General features: G+C 35.4%; 1 protein-coding gene across 8 annotated transcripts in view; it reads left to right on the top strand.

Moving 5' to 3' along the window:
* The window catches only part of NAV3 (neuron navigator 3), a 597,791-nt gene that overhangs the window by 578,382 nt on the left and 4,011 nt on the right, over positions 1–15,398 (top strand). For all 8 annotated transcript variants that reach the window (XM_045069074.1, XM_045069076.1, XM_045069075.1 and 5 more), the window contains 5 exons: positions 4,683–4,837; positions 5,867–5,938; positions 6,578–6,774; positions 7,729–7,847; positions 12,041–12,244. In XM_045069074.1, coding sequence (XP_044925009.1) covers positions 4,683–4,837; positions 5,867–5,938; positions 6,578–6,774; positions 7,729–7,847; positions 12,041–12,244 — 747 coding nt within the window. The remainder of the gene's footprint in view (positions 1–4,682; positions 4,838–5,866; positions 5,939–6,577; positions 6,775–7,728; positions 7,848–12,040; positions 12,245–15,398) is intronic.

The raw sequence follows: 15,398 nt of genomic DNA, 5'->3' as shown, positions 1-15,398 counted from the left end.
TCAACAGCTTTTACAGAACTGCCGATTTCTCCATATATTTTCAGAGTATGGGATTCATCTAATTATCAATGTCCATCTGATAGGTATACCTGTTTTCTTTTGCCTAATTAGATCTTGCACATGAAAATTTTAATGCTAATGTATCAGTATTTCGATCTAAGATTGAATCCCAATTAAGTGATAGTGGGGATTATAAAGTGATTTCAAAAGGGTGTGAGAAAAACTCAAGTTATATGACAAAATTGTTTGTGTCTAATTTTGTCCACTTGCAGCCATAGCTTTCATTAGATTCCCAAAGGGGACTACTGCCCTTCTCAAGATGAGAGAGAATCATGAGAATCGAACGGCCCTACTTTCCCACAATCCCTCAGGGATGTCTTAATTACCAAGTTCAATGCCCTTTGCTTCTCTTCTCTGTATCTCTCCCTCTCTCCCTCTCTCTCTTTCTCTCTTTATTGCTTATGGATAGCAAATTGCTATAGACCATCCTCCCTTTCTAGAAATTCCTCTAATTTTCGAGATTATCATTCTGTTTCCTTCTTACCCTCCAGCAAGCTCCTTCTCAGCCTCCTTCACCTCCTGGTAAATGAAAAGATGACCCAATATTCTGTTCTCTCCCACTTCTGTTCTCACCTGCATAACTCCCCTCATTTCAATTTGCATTGATTCACATTGGACACGGTTAGCCAAGCCCACCCTCCTGAATAGGAGGCCTTTCCCTTAGCATACACGTATGTTTCTACCACATACACAAGTTTAGAAAACCCAGGTTCAGCTCTGAAAAAATACCAAATCCATCTTCTTCCCTCCATCTCCGCTACCATCACCCTCCCACCAAAATCAACACTATCCCTGGGATGACAGCAACTGTTTTCTAACTGCTTGATTCACAACTTCTGTTAAATCTCCCTTCTCTCTCTTTCTGATTTTTCCCTTCATCTCATGAAAAATACAGTATCTTTTCATTATTGAATTCTGACTGCATTAAATCCTGCAACATTTTTCTATTCTTTTCTGTACAAAGTCAAAATCTTCCCACACCTGTACCATCCCTATTAAGTCCCATATTTTCTCTTGGCTTCAGCAGTTTTGTTATTCTCTTGACTGGTCCCTCTTCTCCTCTACAATATACTTACCACAATTAAATCATGATTCTGACTACATTACTCAGGACCCCACACAGAACATTCATTGTTTCTTTGCTGCCAGTAGGAAAAATCCAGTAACCTTTCAAATCATACCAGGTTGCAAACACTTCTTTCCAATTTACTTAACATTATTTATATTCACAAAACATATACTACTAGTTTCTTTCTTACCACGTTTTTTTTTTAAAGATTTTATTTATTCATTTGACAGAGAGAGATCACAAATAGATGGAGAGGCAGGCAGAGAGAGAGGGAAGCAGGCTCCCTGCTGAGCAGAGAGCCCCATACGGGACTCGATTCCAGGACCCTGAGATCATGACCTGAGCCGAAGGCAGCGGCTTAACCCACTGAGCCACCCAGGCACCCTCTTACCACGTTTTTTTTTTATGTTTCTGCCTTTAATTATTCTTTTCCCTCTATTTGGAAAGCTCTTCTTCCATTTTTAAGCATCAAAACATTACCTAATCCTAAAAATAAAAGGTTAGTAGAAAATAATACTATCACCAGAAAGTCTTTTTTGGCAGTACAAGTAAGGTTTACATGCTTTGAACAAAATCTTTCGTGTATGCTCTTTTAATACATTTTTTTAAAGATTTTATTTATTTATTTGACAAACAGAGATCACAAGCAGGCAGAGAGGCAGGCAGAGAGAGAGGAGAAAGCAGGCTCCCCAAGGAGCAGAGAGCCCGACGTGGGGCTCGATTCCAGGATCCTGAGATCGTGATCTGAGCCGAAGGCAGCGGCTTAACCCACTGAGCCACCCAGGCACCCCGATACATTATTTTTTTAAAGATTTTATTTATTTATTTGTCAGAGAGGGAGGCTGAGCGAGAAGGAGAAGCAAGCTCCACACTGAGCAAGGAGCCCGATGGGGGACTCTATCCCTGGGATAAGCTGAAGGCAGGCGCTTAACCCTCTGAGCCACCCAGCATCCGAGATACATAGGTTTTGTGTTTTTTTTTTAAGATTATTTATTTATTTATTTGACAGAGAGAGGGGGGGGAATCACAAGTAGGCAGAGAGAAAGAGAGGAGGAGGCTCCCCGCTGAGCAGAGAGCCCAACAGGGGGGCTGATCCCAGGACTCCTGAGACCACAACCGGAGCCGAAGGCAGAGGCTTAACCCACTGAGCCACCTAGGCACCCTACATTGTTTTTTCTACTGTGAATTACAGTTTGGTTTTTTACACACACACACACACACACACACACACACACACACACACGTAACCCACTATTCTGGGTAATAAGCTTCTTGAATGCTTTTCCATTTCTAATTAATCATTATCTCTTTGGTATTTCTGTTACCTTTGATAAATAAATTGCTCTTTCCCTACTGAAAAAAAAAAAGTTGTTCGTTCACATTTGTTTATGTAGAACGATCCAAATTTTTCTGCATAGATTCAAAGTCTATTTTCTTTTTCATTGCAACACCACTGCCATGCACAATTTCTCTTGTAAAAACAGAGCACTTATTTTTCCCCAAACACATCACACGCTCATACCTTCCAGCTTTCACTCTTTATTATTTGTACTTCAATAGTTTGTCCCCAAGGACCCTGTTCTCTGAACAAGTCTGGATGAGGTGCCTCTCTTAAGTTTCCCTATAATGTTTTGTGCATTTCACTTACCACACTGTTTTTGTGGTTTACTTTTTGAACTGCCTTTCTGCTTATCAATTCTAAATTCCTGGAATGGAGAAATATTCTCTGAATCCTTAATACCCAAAGTACCTGGAGCATAATAAGTGCTTGCTAAGGTGTTTGGAAAGGATAAATAACTGCTCAATTATCATTTAGAATTCTACTCACTATTCAGAATTCATCTCAAAATTTCACCTCGCTATGTAAGTCCATCAGGATCCCCCAGTTGGAATTAATCCTTCTTCTTCCTACAGACCATGACTCCCCTTTTAACCTCTCTAATGGGATGTTTTGTATTGCATTTTGTACATTTATTAGTTATGTATGTACCTACCATAACCATGAGTTACATATCACCCTCCCAAGCTCCAGCATTTCCTTCTCTAGAAAGCTTTCCTTGAAACCTGCCACCTAGGCAAAATCTCCTCCCCTGACCTTTCGTAGCTCATAATATATTATGATATCGTATTCAAATTGATATCATAATATATTATGATATCGATTTATCATATTTAAATTTTAGTACTTAATGTGACCATCTTAAAGCCTACAAGGGAAGTCTTTTCAACACCTATGCCAAGAAAAGTACTTGATTCAGTCATAATTACTGTTCAACTTACTAACTTGAATGATGATCCATTATTTTTGTACACCTCAGGGGATTGTCTAGAGCGATGAATGTAGAAGATAGGCAGTCAGTGTTTTATAAATGAATGAATGACTTAACATGGGTAAATTATTGATATAAATTCCATTTTTGTCTTTTAAGATGAATGAAATTCTCCAGACTATTCATTAGTTGAAGCATATTTTTCTGTATTCTCTGATTTAGGCTATATTTGTTCAATGTGATTGGCTCAATGTAAGATATCCAGTGCATTAGTTTTCTAATAAATTTTATATTTGAACTTAATATATTACTAAATGCCTCAAAACCCTGGCCACTGTTTTCTTAACCTTTTCTTCTTTTAGTTCTAAAAGTAGTATTACAGACAGAGGGTGGCGACCTCTAGGATGAGTGGTTATCCATGTTCACCTACCTGGCTGCCAGAAATGGTTTTTTAACCCTGACCAGGATTTACAAATTGAAAATGTCATTGTAAATATGCAAATATTATGGAAATGTTCTTCCTGATTAGGATAATTTTAAGAAACCTAATTATGTGTCTGGCCTACCCATCTGTGAGAGCAGTCAATCAATGAACTGGTTATCATATTTAGATTAAAAGCTATTAGAAAGGAATAATACCTTAAAAAAAAAACAATAAGCTCAAGAAATGCTAAATGCTAATGTCAAGTGACCCAGGGAACCACAGCAAATTTTGTCTTTGTTTAAAATCATAGAAGCTGCATGAAGATTATAAATAAAAGCCATACATCTCTCTAAGTCCTGGGGCTGTGATTTCATGTACCCTATTGAAATGAACTAGAATTAAAACATTTAAAGTATTAGTGGAAATTTAGGTGTGCCTCCTTGGATTTATTATAAGGTTTGCTGAAATCCACTTTTACCATTGTAATACCAAAAGCAAGAATGAAGTCTCAATATTTATGGTTTATTATAAGAGCTCATACGCAGAACTCACTGCCCCCTCTTTTTTTTTTTCTTCTTTTTTTAAGGGGACACAACAACTGAGAAACATGCTTTTGTTTTCAAAATTTTCTATTTGCAGCAACTGTTCTGTATTGGCTTTTCTGTTTGCTCTTTTCTTTAAAAAATATATTTTCTCAGCATTATATTTCTTTACTTGGTTTTATATCAGCGCCATGACCTATGGGTTTTAGTCAAAGTTAATGGATGGCGGACAAAGTGTGCTATTCCTAAACTATGAATTGCTTGCCATTGGTGTAAATCGATCATTGATGTATTTGTTTCCTTTATTTTTTTCCAAGGAGTTGCAACAGTATCTTGCTAACCTGGCTGAACAGTGCAGTGCGGATAATAATGGTGTAGAGCTCCCTGTTGTAATAATTCTTGATAATCTTCATCATGTGGGCTCTTTGAGTGATATCTTCAATGGTTTTCTCAACTGTAAATACAACAAATGGTATGCTTGTGAAATATTTTGAGTGATGAAATATGAAAAAAATGACCAGATTTGTTTCTAATGTCTTTATGCCTTTTAAAACCTGTGGTGGATGCCATGAATTTAAGAAGGCTTCATTAATATTAGAACATATTCCCCCCCCACAAAAAAAAAATCCCTGTGCATTTCTTGAAACATCTATTTATTCATTCAGCAATTATGTTCCAGGCAACTTTTATGGAAACATGATTTACTTGATGGCGTTAGCTTCTATGGATATGTGGAAGGTCTGGGAGACCAATGTCGATGACAGAACGTTTAGATCAAGGAAATTAAGAATTAAAATGAAGCTCAGAGCTCTGGTTTCACTTTTCCTCCATATCGAAGTTTAAATTCAACCTTCCGTAAAGATAAATTTAACGCGTTCAGATATATCATCATTAATGAGTCTAACTTTTAAAAATTTACAATGAAAGTAAAGGTTGAAGTAGGGTATAAAAAAATCTGAAAACCCACTAAAGATGGCATCTAAAGAAAGACATATAAGAGCAACCTAAATATTAGTTTTAATGGTGCAGTATCCCCATTAATCTCTGCTAGAGATTTTTTATATGTTGTAGATCATCATAAGATCAGCTTTGAAACAAGAATACAAATTTTCTCATCAAGAAACTTTAAAATACCTATGAAATAATGAAAGAGGGAAAATTAATGAATTTGATTATAATCATAAGAGTCACAAGACGTTAGAGTGAAATGAGATTACTGTGATTATTCCATCTAACCTTTTTATTTTATAGATGAGTAAACTCAGGCTCAGAAAGGTAAAATGATTCTCCTAGGATGCTAGAGCTGAAATTAGAAGCCTAAATCCAAATTTCCAGCTCAATGATCTTTGTTATTTTTCCACCTAACATTACAAAATCACCCTTGTAAAGCCTAATGTTAATTGGAATAATCCATATTTACCTACATTGTTTTTTAAGGCGATTTTAATAGACTGATCTCTTCTACCTTCAGCACATCAACATATTTAATTTTATTTTCCAGTCCATATATTATTGGAACAATGAATCAGGGAGTTTCTTCATCGCCAAATCTAGAGCTGCATCACAATTTCAGGTAAAGATAAATTGAATGCTTTGTTTTGTTTTGTTGTATTGTCTCTTTCTGTTTGCTTTTGGTTAGTGTTTTCCCGTTTGTACATTGACAGATCCTGCCAGTGGTGACCTGTGGTGTGAAAATAATTCTCACTTCTTCTGACACTCTTTCTCAAGCAGACATTTTGTGATCTTCAACCTGTAATTGGAATTGTTTCTTTAAAAAAAAAAAAAAAAAAAGAAAGAAAGAAAGAGAAAAGAAAAAAGAAAGGAAGGGAAAGAAATGTTTGTCCTGCTCACTATGTCACCAGCTAAAGTAGAGCACTTTTCTTCAAAGTGTGAGGAATGTGAAGAGAGTTCCTATTTCAGGATTTGTGATTCTCCTACAGAAGAGTACTCAGCGTGTAGACTCCCACTCACTTCTGACGCACATGAGCTTTGCTTTAGCTTAAAAAGAAAAGTTATTTTGTATACCTCTAATGCTAAGAGATCTCCTAACCCCTTTGATCATTAAAGTGAGCCACCAATTGACATAGGAACATTCTTTATTTATATTGGAAAGAGAATACCGTGGACTTAAAACTTAATTTATTTAAAGATTTCTGAATATATATATGTATATATATAATTTTTTTGTTGTTTTTTTTTTTTTTTTTTGTAGGTGGGTGCTATGTGCAAACCACACAGAACCTGTGAAAGGCTTTTTAGGTAGATACCTTCGAAGGAAACTGATCGAGATAGAGATTGAAAGGAATATACGCAATAATGACTTAGTCAAAATTATAGATTGGATTCCTAAGACATGGCATCATCTCAACAGTTTTTTGGAAACACACAGTTCTTCTGATGTTACCATTGGTGAGTTCCAAAACTGCAATATGCCATTTTCCAGGAACTAAGAGTATGTGGTAAGATGGCCAGATTGGATGGTAGAAAATAACAAGCAAAGCTAATTTTTTTCTTGCTCCCAAAGATTTAAGTTTTCTTTTTTCCTTCTGAAAGTTTGCCTTCTTCTAAGCTTTATATTTCTGATTAGATTCATTATGCTTGACAATTATGGTTTTCTAAGATTTGACTGAAATCACATGAGTTTAATATAGCCAAATATTTAAAAATTAGATAACCATTTGAAATAAATTATATCTGTTTAAATTCCCTTTTTATGATAAAAAACAAATTTTAGCCAATGGTTCACATCAAATATAGTTATGAGAGAAGATTTTAGTTAGAGATAATTTAGGTGTTTTGTGGATTATGGATAACTGAGTTGTTTCATATTTTTCATCAAGGCAAAACTGAATTAATTCTCTTTGGGTGGCATAAAAATATTTATTTTTCTAATCCTTCTAAAATTGCATGTGTAAAAGTCTCTTTCCTATTTTGCTGGATTATAAAGATATATTCACCAAAGATACAAGGTAAATGAAAAAGAAGAATTTGATAATTGAGATCAGAAGGCCAAAGCTGAGTCCCACTCTGCAAATAATAACATATTTTATATTTGGGAATTTAGTTCAGCACAGTTTCATCATCTATAAAATGGGGCAGGTTGACTGGATTATGACCTTCAGGGTTTCTCTTAACTCTAATAAGTTATGTTCTTCTGTTAAGATTTTAAGGTAAAAGGAAGAAGAGTTCAGGAGATTGAGTCTTCAGAAAAACACACTTTGATAATAATCAAGATGGCTAAGATTGTACTTGTTTAAGAATCCTGCAAGATATATTATTAATTCCCCCCAAATTATGTCTCGAATATTTATGTGTTTAGGTTGTTACATGTAATGGTTCTCAAAATGGTTTGCTTCTTTTTAGGCCCCCGACTTTTCCTTCCTTGCCCTATGGATGTAGAAGGTTCTAGAGTGTGGTTCATGGATCTCTGGAACTATTCTTTGGTACCTTACATTCTGGAGGCAGTGAGAGAAGGTCTTCAGGTATAGTATTCAATATTCTTTACTGTTTAAAAACAAGCAAAATCATCCTTGAAAGCAAAGAACATTCTTTTCTCTGGGTATTTATACAGAAACTGAAGGCAAGAACTATATAAACATATTGGTAAAGTTTTAAAGATCAATTAGTATGTAACTATTTATTGTGTATTCTGTTCTGAAAATTAATACATAGGAGAAGGAGAAAACCTTTATTCCAACAACTACCCATTTAAGGCCAAACAAAATTATTGCCATGGATAATAGCAATCTTTTGAAAGCCAGCTAACTGGACAGTTCTGTATCTTATAAGACAGACATGTTAACATGGGCCTTGATCATTTCTTCTCTTAACATATAGTTTGCAACAAGTAGTTTCTGCTTACGGGTTCCCTGTTTTTAGTATGTTTCATTGTCTGAAACCCTTTAACCTCACTCGTAGGATCCTTTACTATTTGGAGGGAATGCTCTACATTCTAAGGCAATTGACTTTTTAAAATCTATGGCAGGTTGATTTAGCAGCATTCCTGCTGTTCCTCTCATCTACCTCATGTCATGAGGCCCTACACTGTCTCTTCTACGTACTCTTAATGGAAAATTCAAAATACATCACTAATAAGAAAATTCTGTTTCTCAACAAAATTGACTATCTCCTCAAATTGGATTTGAGCTTTCATGAAATTGTAGAATTGTAAACCTCAAGGTTGAATCTTTAAGATTTTTACTTCATAATCATCCAGCTTATTGTAAAGGACCTAATCTTTTCTACAACTCCTCCAAAGTTTAGGAAGTTTTTGCTTAGGCATCTCTATCTCTGATTACTGCAACTGCTACTAGAATTAAGATAGAGTTCTTGATTTTCACATTTGTCATCTGCAATAGTGCTTTAGGTATTTACCCTTTAAAAAGTCACTGGTGATCTATACTCCTTCCTGCCCTTTCCTTCGAGTGGCTCACTGTCCTCACCTAGGAGAGCAGAATGGCAGTATTTAGAACCATCACGACGGTTCTGGTGAACACGATGAATAAATACTTGGAAGATGTGCTCAGAATCTTCAGAGATAATGATCCTAGAGCATACTATCTACTGGTTTTATTGCAGATTTAAATAATACAGTTTCCTATTTGAAGGCTATGAGCCAGTCTAGCCCCAGTTGTTGTTTGGTTCCAGTAAAACAAAAGACTATACCAAAAGTTTATATTTTTTAAATATAACATCTCACTTTTCTGGGTTCCTCTGAAACTGTTATGCTAAGGTGTGAGTTGATTTTCTCAATGTCAATCATTTTATACAAAAAAGAAATTTATGTGAAAGTTTTTAATAACGTAGAAGTCATTTTTTAAAAACCAATATTTATTTATTTATTATTTTTTAAAATTTCTTTTCAGTGTAACAGCATTCATTGTTTTTGCATCACACCCAGTGCTCCATGCAATACGTGCCCTCCCCAATACCCACCACCTGGTTCCCCCAATCTCCCACCCCCCGCCCCTTCAAAACCCTCAGGTTTTTTTTTCAGTTTCCATAGTCTCTCATGGTTCACCTCCCCTTCCAATTTCCCTCAACTTCCTTCTCCTCTCCATCTCCCCATGTCCTCCATGTTATTGTTTTGCTCCACAAATAAGTGAAACCATATGATAATTGGCTCTCTCTGCTTGACTTATTTCACTCAGCATCATCTCTTCCAGTCCCATCCATGTTGCTACAAAAGTTGGGTATTCATCCTTTCAATGGAGGCATAATACTCCATAAATGAAAATTCTCTTCATATAGTTTCAGTATTAATAAGCTGTTATCCAAGTTTTTATATATAAAATCTCTTTATTTCCCATGTGTTTACTAATACAGATAAAGAAAAAGAAGACTGCCTAAACTCAAAAATAGCAATACCTAACACTGCTTAGCTTCCTTAAGTCTAATTTTTAAAAACTGCTTCAGTTCTTTTTTTAAAAATGTTTAAGTCAATATTATTTTAAAAACATTATCCGGAGAATTAGAATTTTATACAGCTTCCATTTAGGCAAAAGTATAACCCTTAGAGTAATACCAGTTTCCTAGACTAAAATTAAGAGTTATTTCAAAATTATTTTTGAAGAGGAGAAAAAAATGTCTCGTTTCTCTTTGTGGTTCTAGATGTTTAGTAGTAGGTTAGTGTAAAAGCTGAATCAACTGTAATGTGTAGGGAATATATGGGGGAAGCCCAATACCCAGAAGAGATAAGAAAAATAGGTAGACATTTCTCATTGCTACTGAAGGATGTGCTCAGCCATAAGCCCATTGGCAGATGATATTCCTGGGGTTGGTCCATATATGTTTTCTGTAAGAAAAGGAAGAAAAGGAATCATGTGTGTTATGAACAATCCCCTGGGACCTACTGGTAACAAAGAACCTTGAATTGGAGCAAGAGATGAAAAAAACAAAGTCTTCTTGCAAAGATGAAACTCTGAGTTGAGTGGAATAGAAAAATCTCTTTTCAAATGCATGGTCTGATGAGGAACCATAGGGAATGCTCTCTGCCAGATGTTCTAGTTGGAAGAAAACACTGGTGATAAAATGGATTCTGAGTTTTATTCTAATGATTCTACCTTTATCGAAATGGCAACAGCAAATTCATATTATTCTAATTATTTAAATATTTAATATTTTATAATTTTATAATATTTTAATATTTAAATCTTCTTTCCATTATTTTTCTATAACATCTGTTTTACACTGAAATTTAGTATTGGACCTATTTAGCATTTTATTGGTCACCTCCAATTTTGCTATCTTGTATGATTCTTTAAAAGGCTGGTATCAGTTGATTCTAGACCTTCATAGTTTTTGTGTAACATTTACTTTCCAAGAATGACACATTTTCCTTCAGTTAGCTTAAGTTGTATAGCAAGCTGTGTCTTTAGGTTTATAAAGTAGGTTTTTAACTGAGAAAAACTTTTGCTTCAAAACTCTCCCTAGCCATAAAAACTATGTATCTACTATATAGTGATAGTGATTGCTACTCCTGCCTTCATCTCCCAAGGGATATGCAGGTATCAGGACCTGGCCTGCTTGCTTGCTTGCTTTCTCTCTGTCTCTTTCCTTCTTTCTCTTTTTCTCAAGGCAAGGCTGACACAACCTCATACTGTTCCTCTGGGAGAAACCTGAAAGATAACTCAAGGCAATTCATGTACCTGCTGTGGTGTCAGTATCCACCATTTTGCTGTTGATCACTGAACCACAGTAGGCCATGTAGAACACCTCCCAGGGTGCTGAGACCATATATGCACCTGGTAACCAGGCTTGTAGGAGGGAGGGAGGAGGAGGTCAAGGCAGGGTGGGGGGAAGTACATCATGGACCTAGTTTGCCCATGTTACTGCCCTCTTCTCTTCATTTTAGCTTTTCTTTCTGTCCCCCTGCAGTCTGGTACTTGTTTATAAAGTCCATTCTACCTCTGTTTCTGCAGTGTGCCCTTCCTAATTAAAAATCTGTAACATGTCTTACATTCATCTTCTCCCCTTTCCTCCACTACCAGCACTCGAGCCATTATCATCTCTTTCTTACTGACCCCTTGCTTCCTTTTGGGTCCCGACAACATGAATGCTTTCATTTCCCATTTTCCTCTTCTTTTACTGTTGGCCTTATAAATAAACATCTAAAAAGAGTTTTTACAGGAGCCAATGAGATTATTAGAGGAAATTAATCCAGAGAAAATGATTATCAGAAAAATTATTTTTATTTTCAAAGAAACTTTGAGTGGAGTGAGGTTAAAAAAGAGAAAGTGTCTTACTGTATTTGTCATCTTTGCAAAGTGCACCTTAGTAGAGAACTCTGTTTAGTGCCTAGCACAGCTTTCTTCAGTTCTCCATCACTGGAACTTTCCTTCCTCAACTGTGAGTTTTCTTTTGGTTTATAAAATCACTAATAAAGATAAATATGGGCAGTGAATTCTATATGCATTTAAAATAAATCCCCTTTGTACTCTTTCCCAAATGCTGACTACCTATCCCAGATGTTCATCTTTATTTTATCTCTCCTTCAAGTTTAAAGAGAGTTAGGTGGATGGACATATATTTATAAACTGGAAAATTGTATATGGACACAATTCTCTTGAAAGTTCCATAAGAACTCAATGTGCAAAGGAATCACTCAATTAGTGGTCACCTGTTTTACTGAGTAGGAATGTAGTAGATATGTATTAAATATGTGATCATTTTGTAGATGTATGGAAAGCGGGCACCTTGGGAAGACCCCTCAAAGTGGGTGCTTGACACATACCCATGGAGCTCAGCATCTCTGTCTCAGGATGGTCCAGCATTACTTCAGTTGAGACCAGAAGATGTTGGGTATGAGGGCTGCATATCCACTAAGGAAGCCACAACCTCAAAGCACATTCCACAAAGTGACACAGAAGGGGATCCTCTGGTAAGAAGCTGCTGTGTGATTCTTCCAATATAATCTTAACTACAGTGTGTTGTCATCAATATTTAGTCATTTGTATCAAAGATACTAGTTATCTTAGGTGGTATTTGGGACTGCTCTGATACAGGTATTCTGTTTTTAACTCTTTCCTTTGGCTTACTTTCCTTAGGTTAAATTCTTAAAATGAAAGACCAAACTTGTATGCTTAACAATCAAGAAACACTAAAACCGGGCTGAACTCTGTGACCATAATTTTTATTTTATTATGCAGAAAATTATGTAAATTAATAAGTCTTCAACATTACATGACTCGATTCACTAGGTATTTAAGAGAAAACTGGATTTTGTTCTTAATATAATATTTTACATATATCAACTATTCTGACTAGATTTACAATTTGTCTTTTGTTGCCTTCAGTTGAGAAGACTAAACTGTCTTGGAAATCAAAGGGAAATTATTCCCCCTGATTCTCCCTGTCTTTCTTAATTTGTAGTTATGTATGGTTTAATAAAGGTCAATAAAACTTCAAACTATGATTACTCTGATAATATTAAGTAAGTAGTATTATTAGGAAAAATATTTTATTTTTCATGTATTTTTTTCATGTTTATAGATGAATTTGTATAGATTGGTTTCAGGTGTAATGCATTTATTAGCTTACCATTCTATGGTTACAGAAGTCATTGGACCTGTACAATCAATACAGAAAAAAAAAATACTGAAATAAAGGCCATTATGTTATTTAAAACAAAAAAGGAAATTATTAAAAATCATAACCTATGACTATACTCAAGAACATAAAGTGATTTGATATTTTTTGGAATATTAGTATACTCACAACCCAACATATATACATTATCATCTCAGCTGACCAGACTTAATATTTTAGTGGTTATATGTGAACAAGATGATAGGTTTTTAAGATCTTTTCCAGGGCAAAAGACACGTGCGTGCGCAGAGACAAACCAAACACACACACACACACACACACACACAGAGGCAGAAAATTGTGCATACTATTTCAAAGGGTTCCGTAGAGTCATGGAAATATTTACAAAGCTCTTTTTAGAGTCCAGAGAACTCATATAGGACTTCCAAATTGGACTTTTGCTCTAGACCATAAAATCCTTAAGGGCCTGGATCTTTCTTTTTCTAACAGGTAGTTGGCCCTTTAGCTCAGAAATTACTTGAAATCAACAGTAATGGAGGAATTGGTCTAATGCAGTATAATTGTGAGCAAATACTAATTAATTGCCTATAGAATGGTTCATATTTAAGAGAAAATATTAACTTTACGATACAAGTACGGGTTATTACATCTGAATTTTATAAACTCTAGTCTTGCCTTTGTGTGTTGATATACTGTGTCTGTTCCAGGTAAGGAGAAGCTTTATAGAGTTTGTTTTGCTTAAACTGTCAAGTAAGGAACCCTCACAGGATGCCCTCAACTTCCCAGTTCCGATCAGCTAAACCCATCTAGCACTCTTCCCTGGCTCTGAATGCTCTTATCTTCTAGTATGGAAAAGAGATCCAAGGTCTCCCATACTGAATAAAAACGGGCTAAAAAATCTGATTCTTAAATGGCTGCTCAACTAAACCTCTTCAGAAACAGGAGATTATGGTGTGCTAAATAGCAAAAGACTTATCATCTAAAAGTCAATCTTTGGATCAGGCACCTTCTGATAAGAAAATAAATATTCTATCTGCTTTTATTTTGTTATAGTTCTATAATTACTGGTATCGAGTAAAAATATATTTGCAGTCCAATCTAAATCAAAAATATTTGGAAAAAATCCACTATTTAATGTCAGAAATATGTTGGATATTAACAAGGATACAAGTTTTTGGTGCATCTCACAGTATTTTATTTCTCATCAACAAACGCATTCATTCTTTCAACAAGTATTAATAAGTATATCCTCAGGGCTAAGACTTGGTAGATAAATTAAAAAGATAAATAAAATACCATTTTTGGCCTCCAGAAGCTCACAGTTCATTACTGGAAAGAGACGTCTACCTATATAAATTATAGTAAAATAATGGTAGAGTCGCATGCTAGATAAAGTTGTGAGTCCACAAGGAAAAAGCTTTATAAAGGAGGAGACTCTTAAGCTGCGTCTAGAAGGAAGAACAGATGTTCCATCATGTGATTGGATGGAATACATCCAAAATTAAGGAAGCAGCAGGTGAATTTAGAACACTGTAATAAAAATGAATATGAATAAAAACGCTATCTGCAGATGGATGGGATTAGAACAAAAAGGGCAAGAAAAATTAGAACTACAAAAGTCTGCAAGAAGAATGAGAGCTACAAAAGCCTACCAAGGCTTGTTTATCTTTATAGGATGTTAAAACTTTATCACACAGATAATGAAGAGCTATCAAAGGTGTTTGGGCAGGGGACTTATGTTAGCTGGATTTGCAGGTTATAAAGATCTCTTTGGTGACAGAGAAGAAGACAGATTAAAGAAGAGAGGATAGAGGCTAGGAGCCCAGCAGATTGGTAATAGCAGAGGTGATAAGGAACTGAGCAATGTGTTACAAATGATAGACATTATATTTATGATTATGAATGTGGGGAAAGCAGAGGAGAGGAGAGGAAGGACATTCTTTTGCAGAGAATAATGATCTATCCCAGTGACTATTGGATCATATTTGTAACCTTGCCCCCTCTTGTAATCCCCTTTGACTTGAATGCACAAATCAACACTATGAGAAGGCAAATTAAATCCCATGTGTACATTTATGATGAATCTAAGACTAGGAACTTATTCTAATAAAGCGTATTTACTATATGGCACCATTTAAAAAAATCAAGACTTTCATGATGCTTCTATTATACCATAAAACTTTTACAGCATTCAGCATTCAAGTGATATTTGACCGAGGTTAGAATCATAACCCTTAAAATAGACCTCATTTATAATTTCTACTCTTAGTAAATCAGGAGGACACTCAACACACAATGGTGTTTTACAAATTATCTTCACCCAAATGCTTGAACATAGAGCCAGTGACTAATGATGGAGGAACTGACATCAGAAAGGAGGGAGGCTATATGAATGTGCATGAGGAGGTGTGGGTGAGAGGGATAAGAAGAGAGAGAAAGTGCATGTTTATGGAGACATTTGGCTTTTGCTTTATTGGGTTTGATAG

This window comes from Mustela putorius, unplaced genomic scaffold, assembly GCF_011764305.1.
Source record: "Mustela putorius furo isolate JIRA1106 unplaced genomic scaffold, ASM1176430v1.1 tig00003911_pilon_pilon_pilon, whole genome shotgun sequence".
Lineage (NCBI taxonomy): Eukaryota > Metazoa > Chordata > Mammalia > Carnivora > Mustelidae > Mustela > Mustela putorius.
This window is presented reverse-complemented; position numbering and strand designations above follow the sequence as displayed.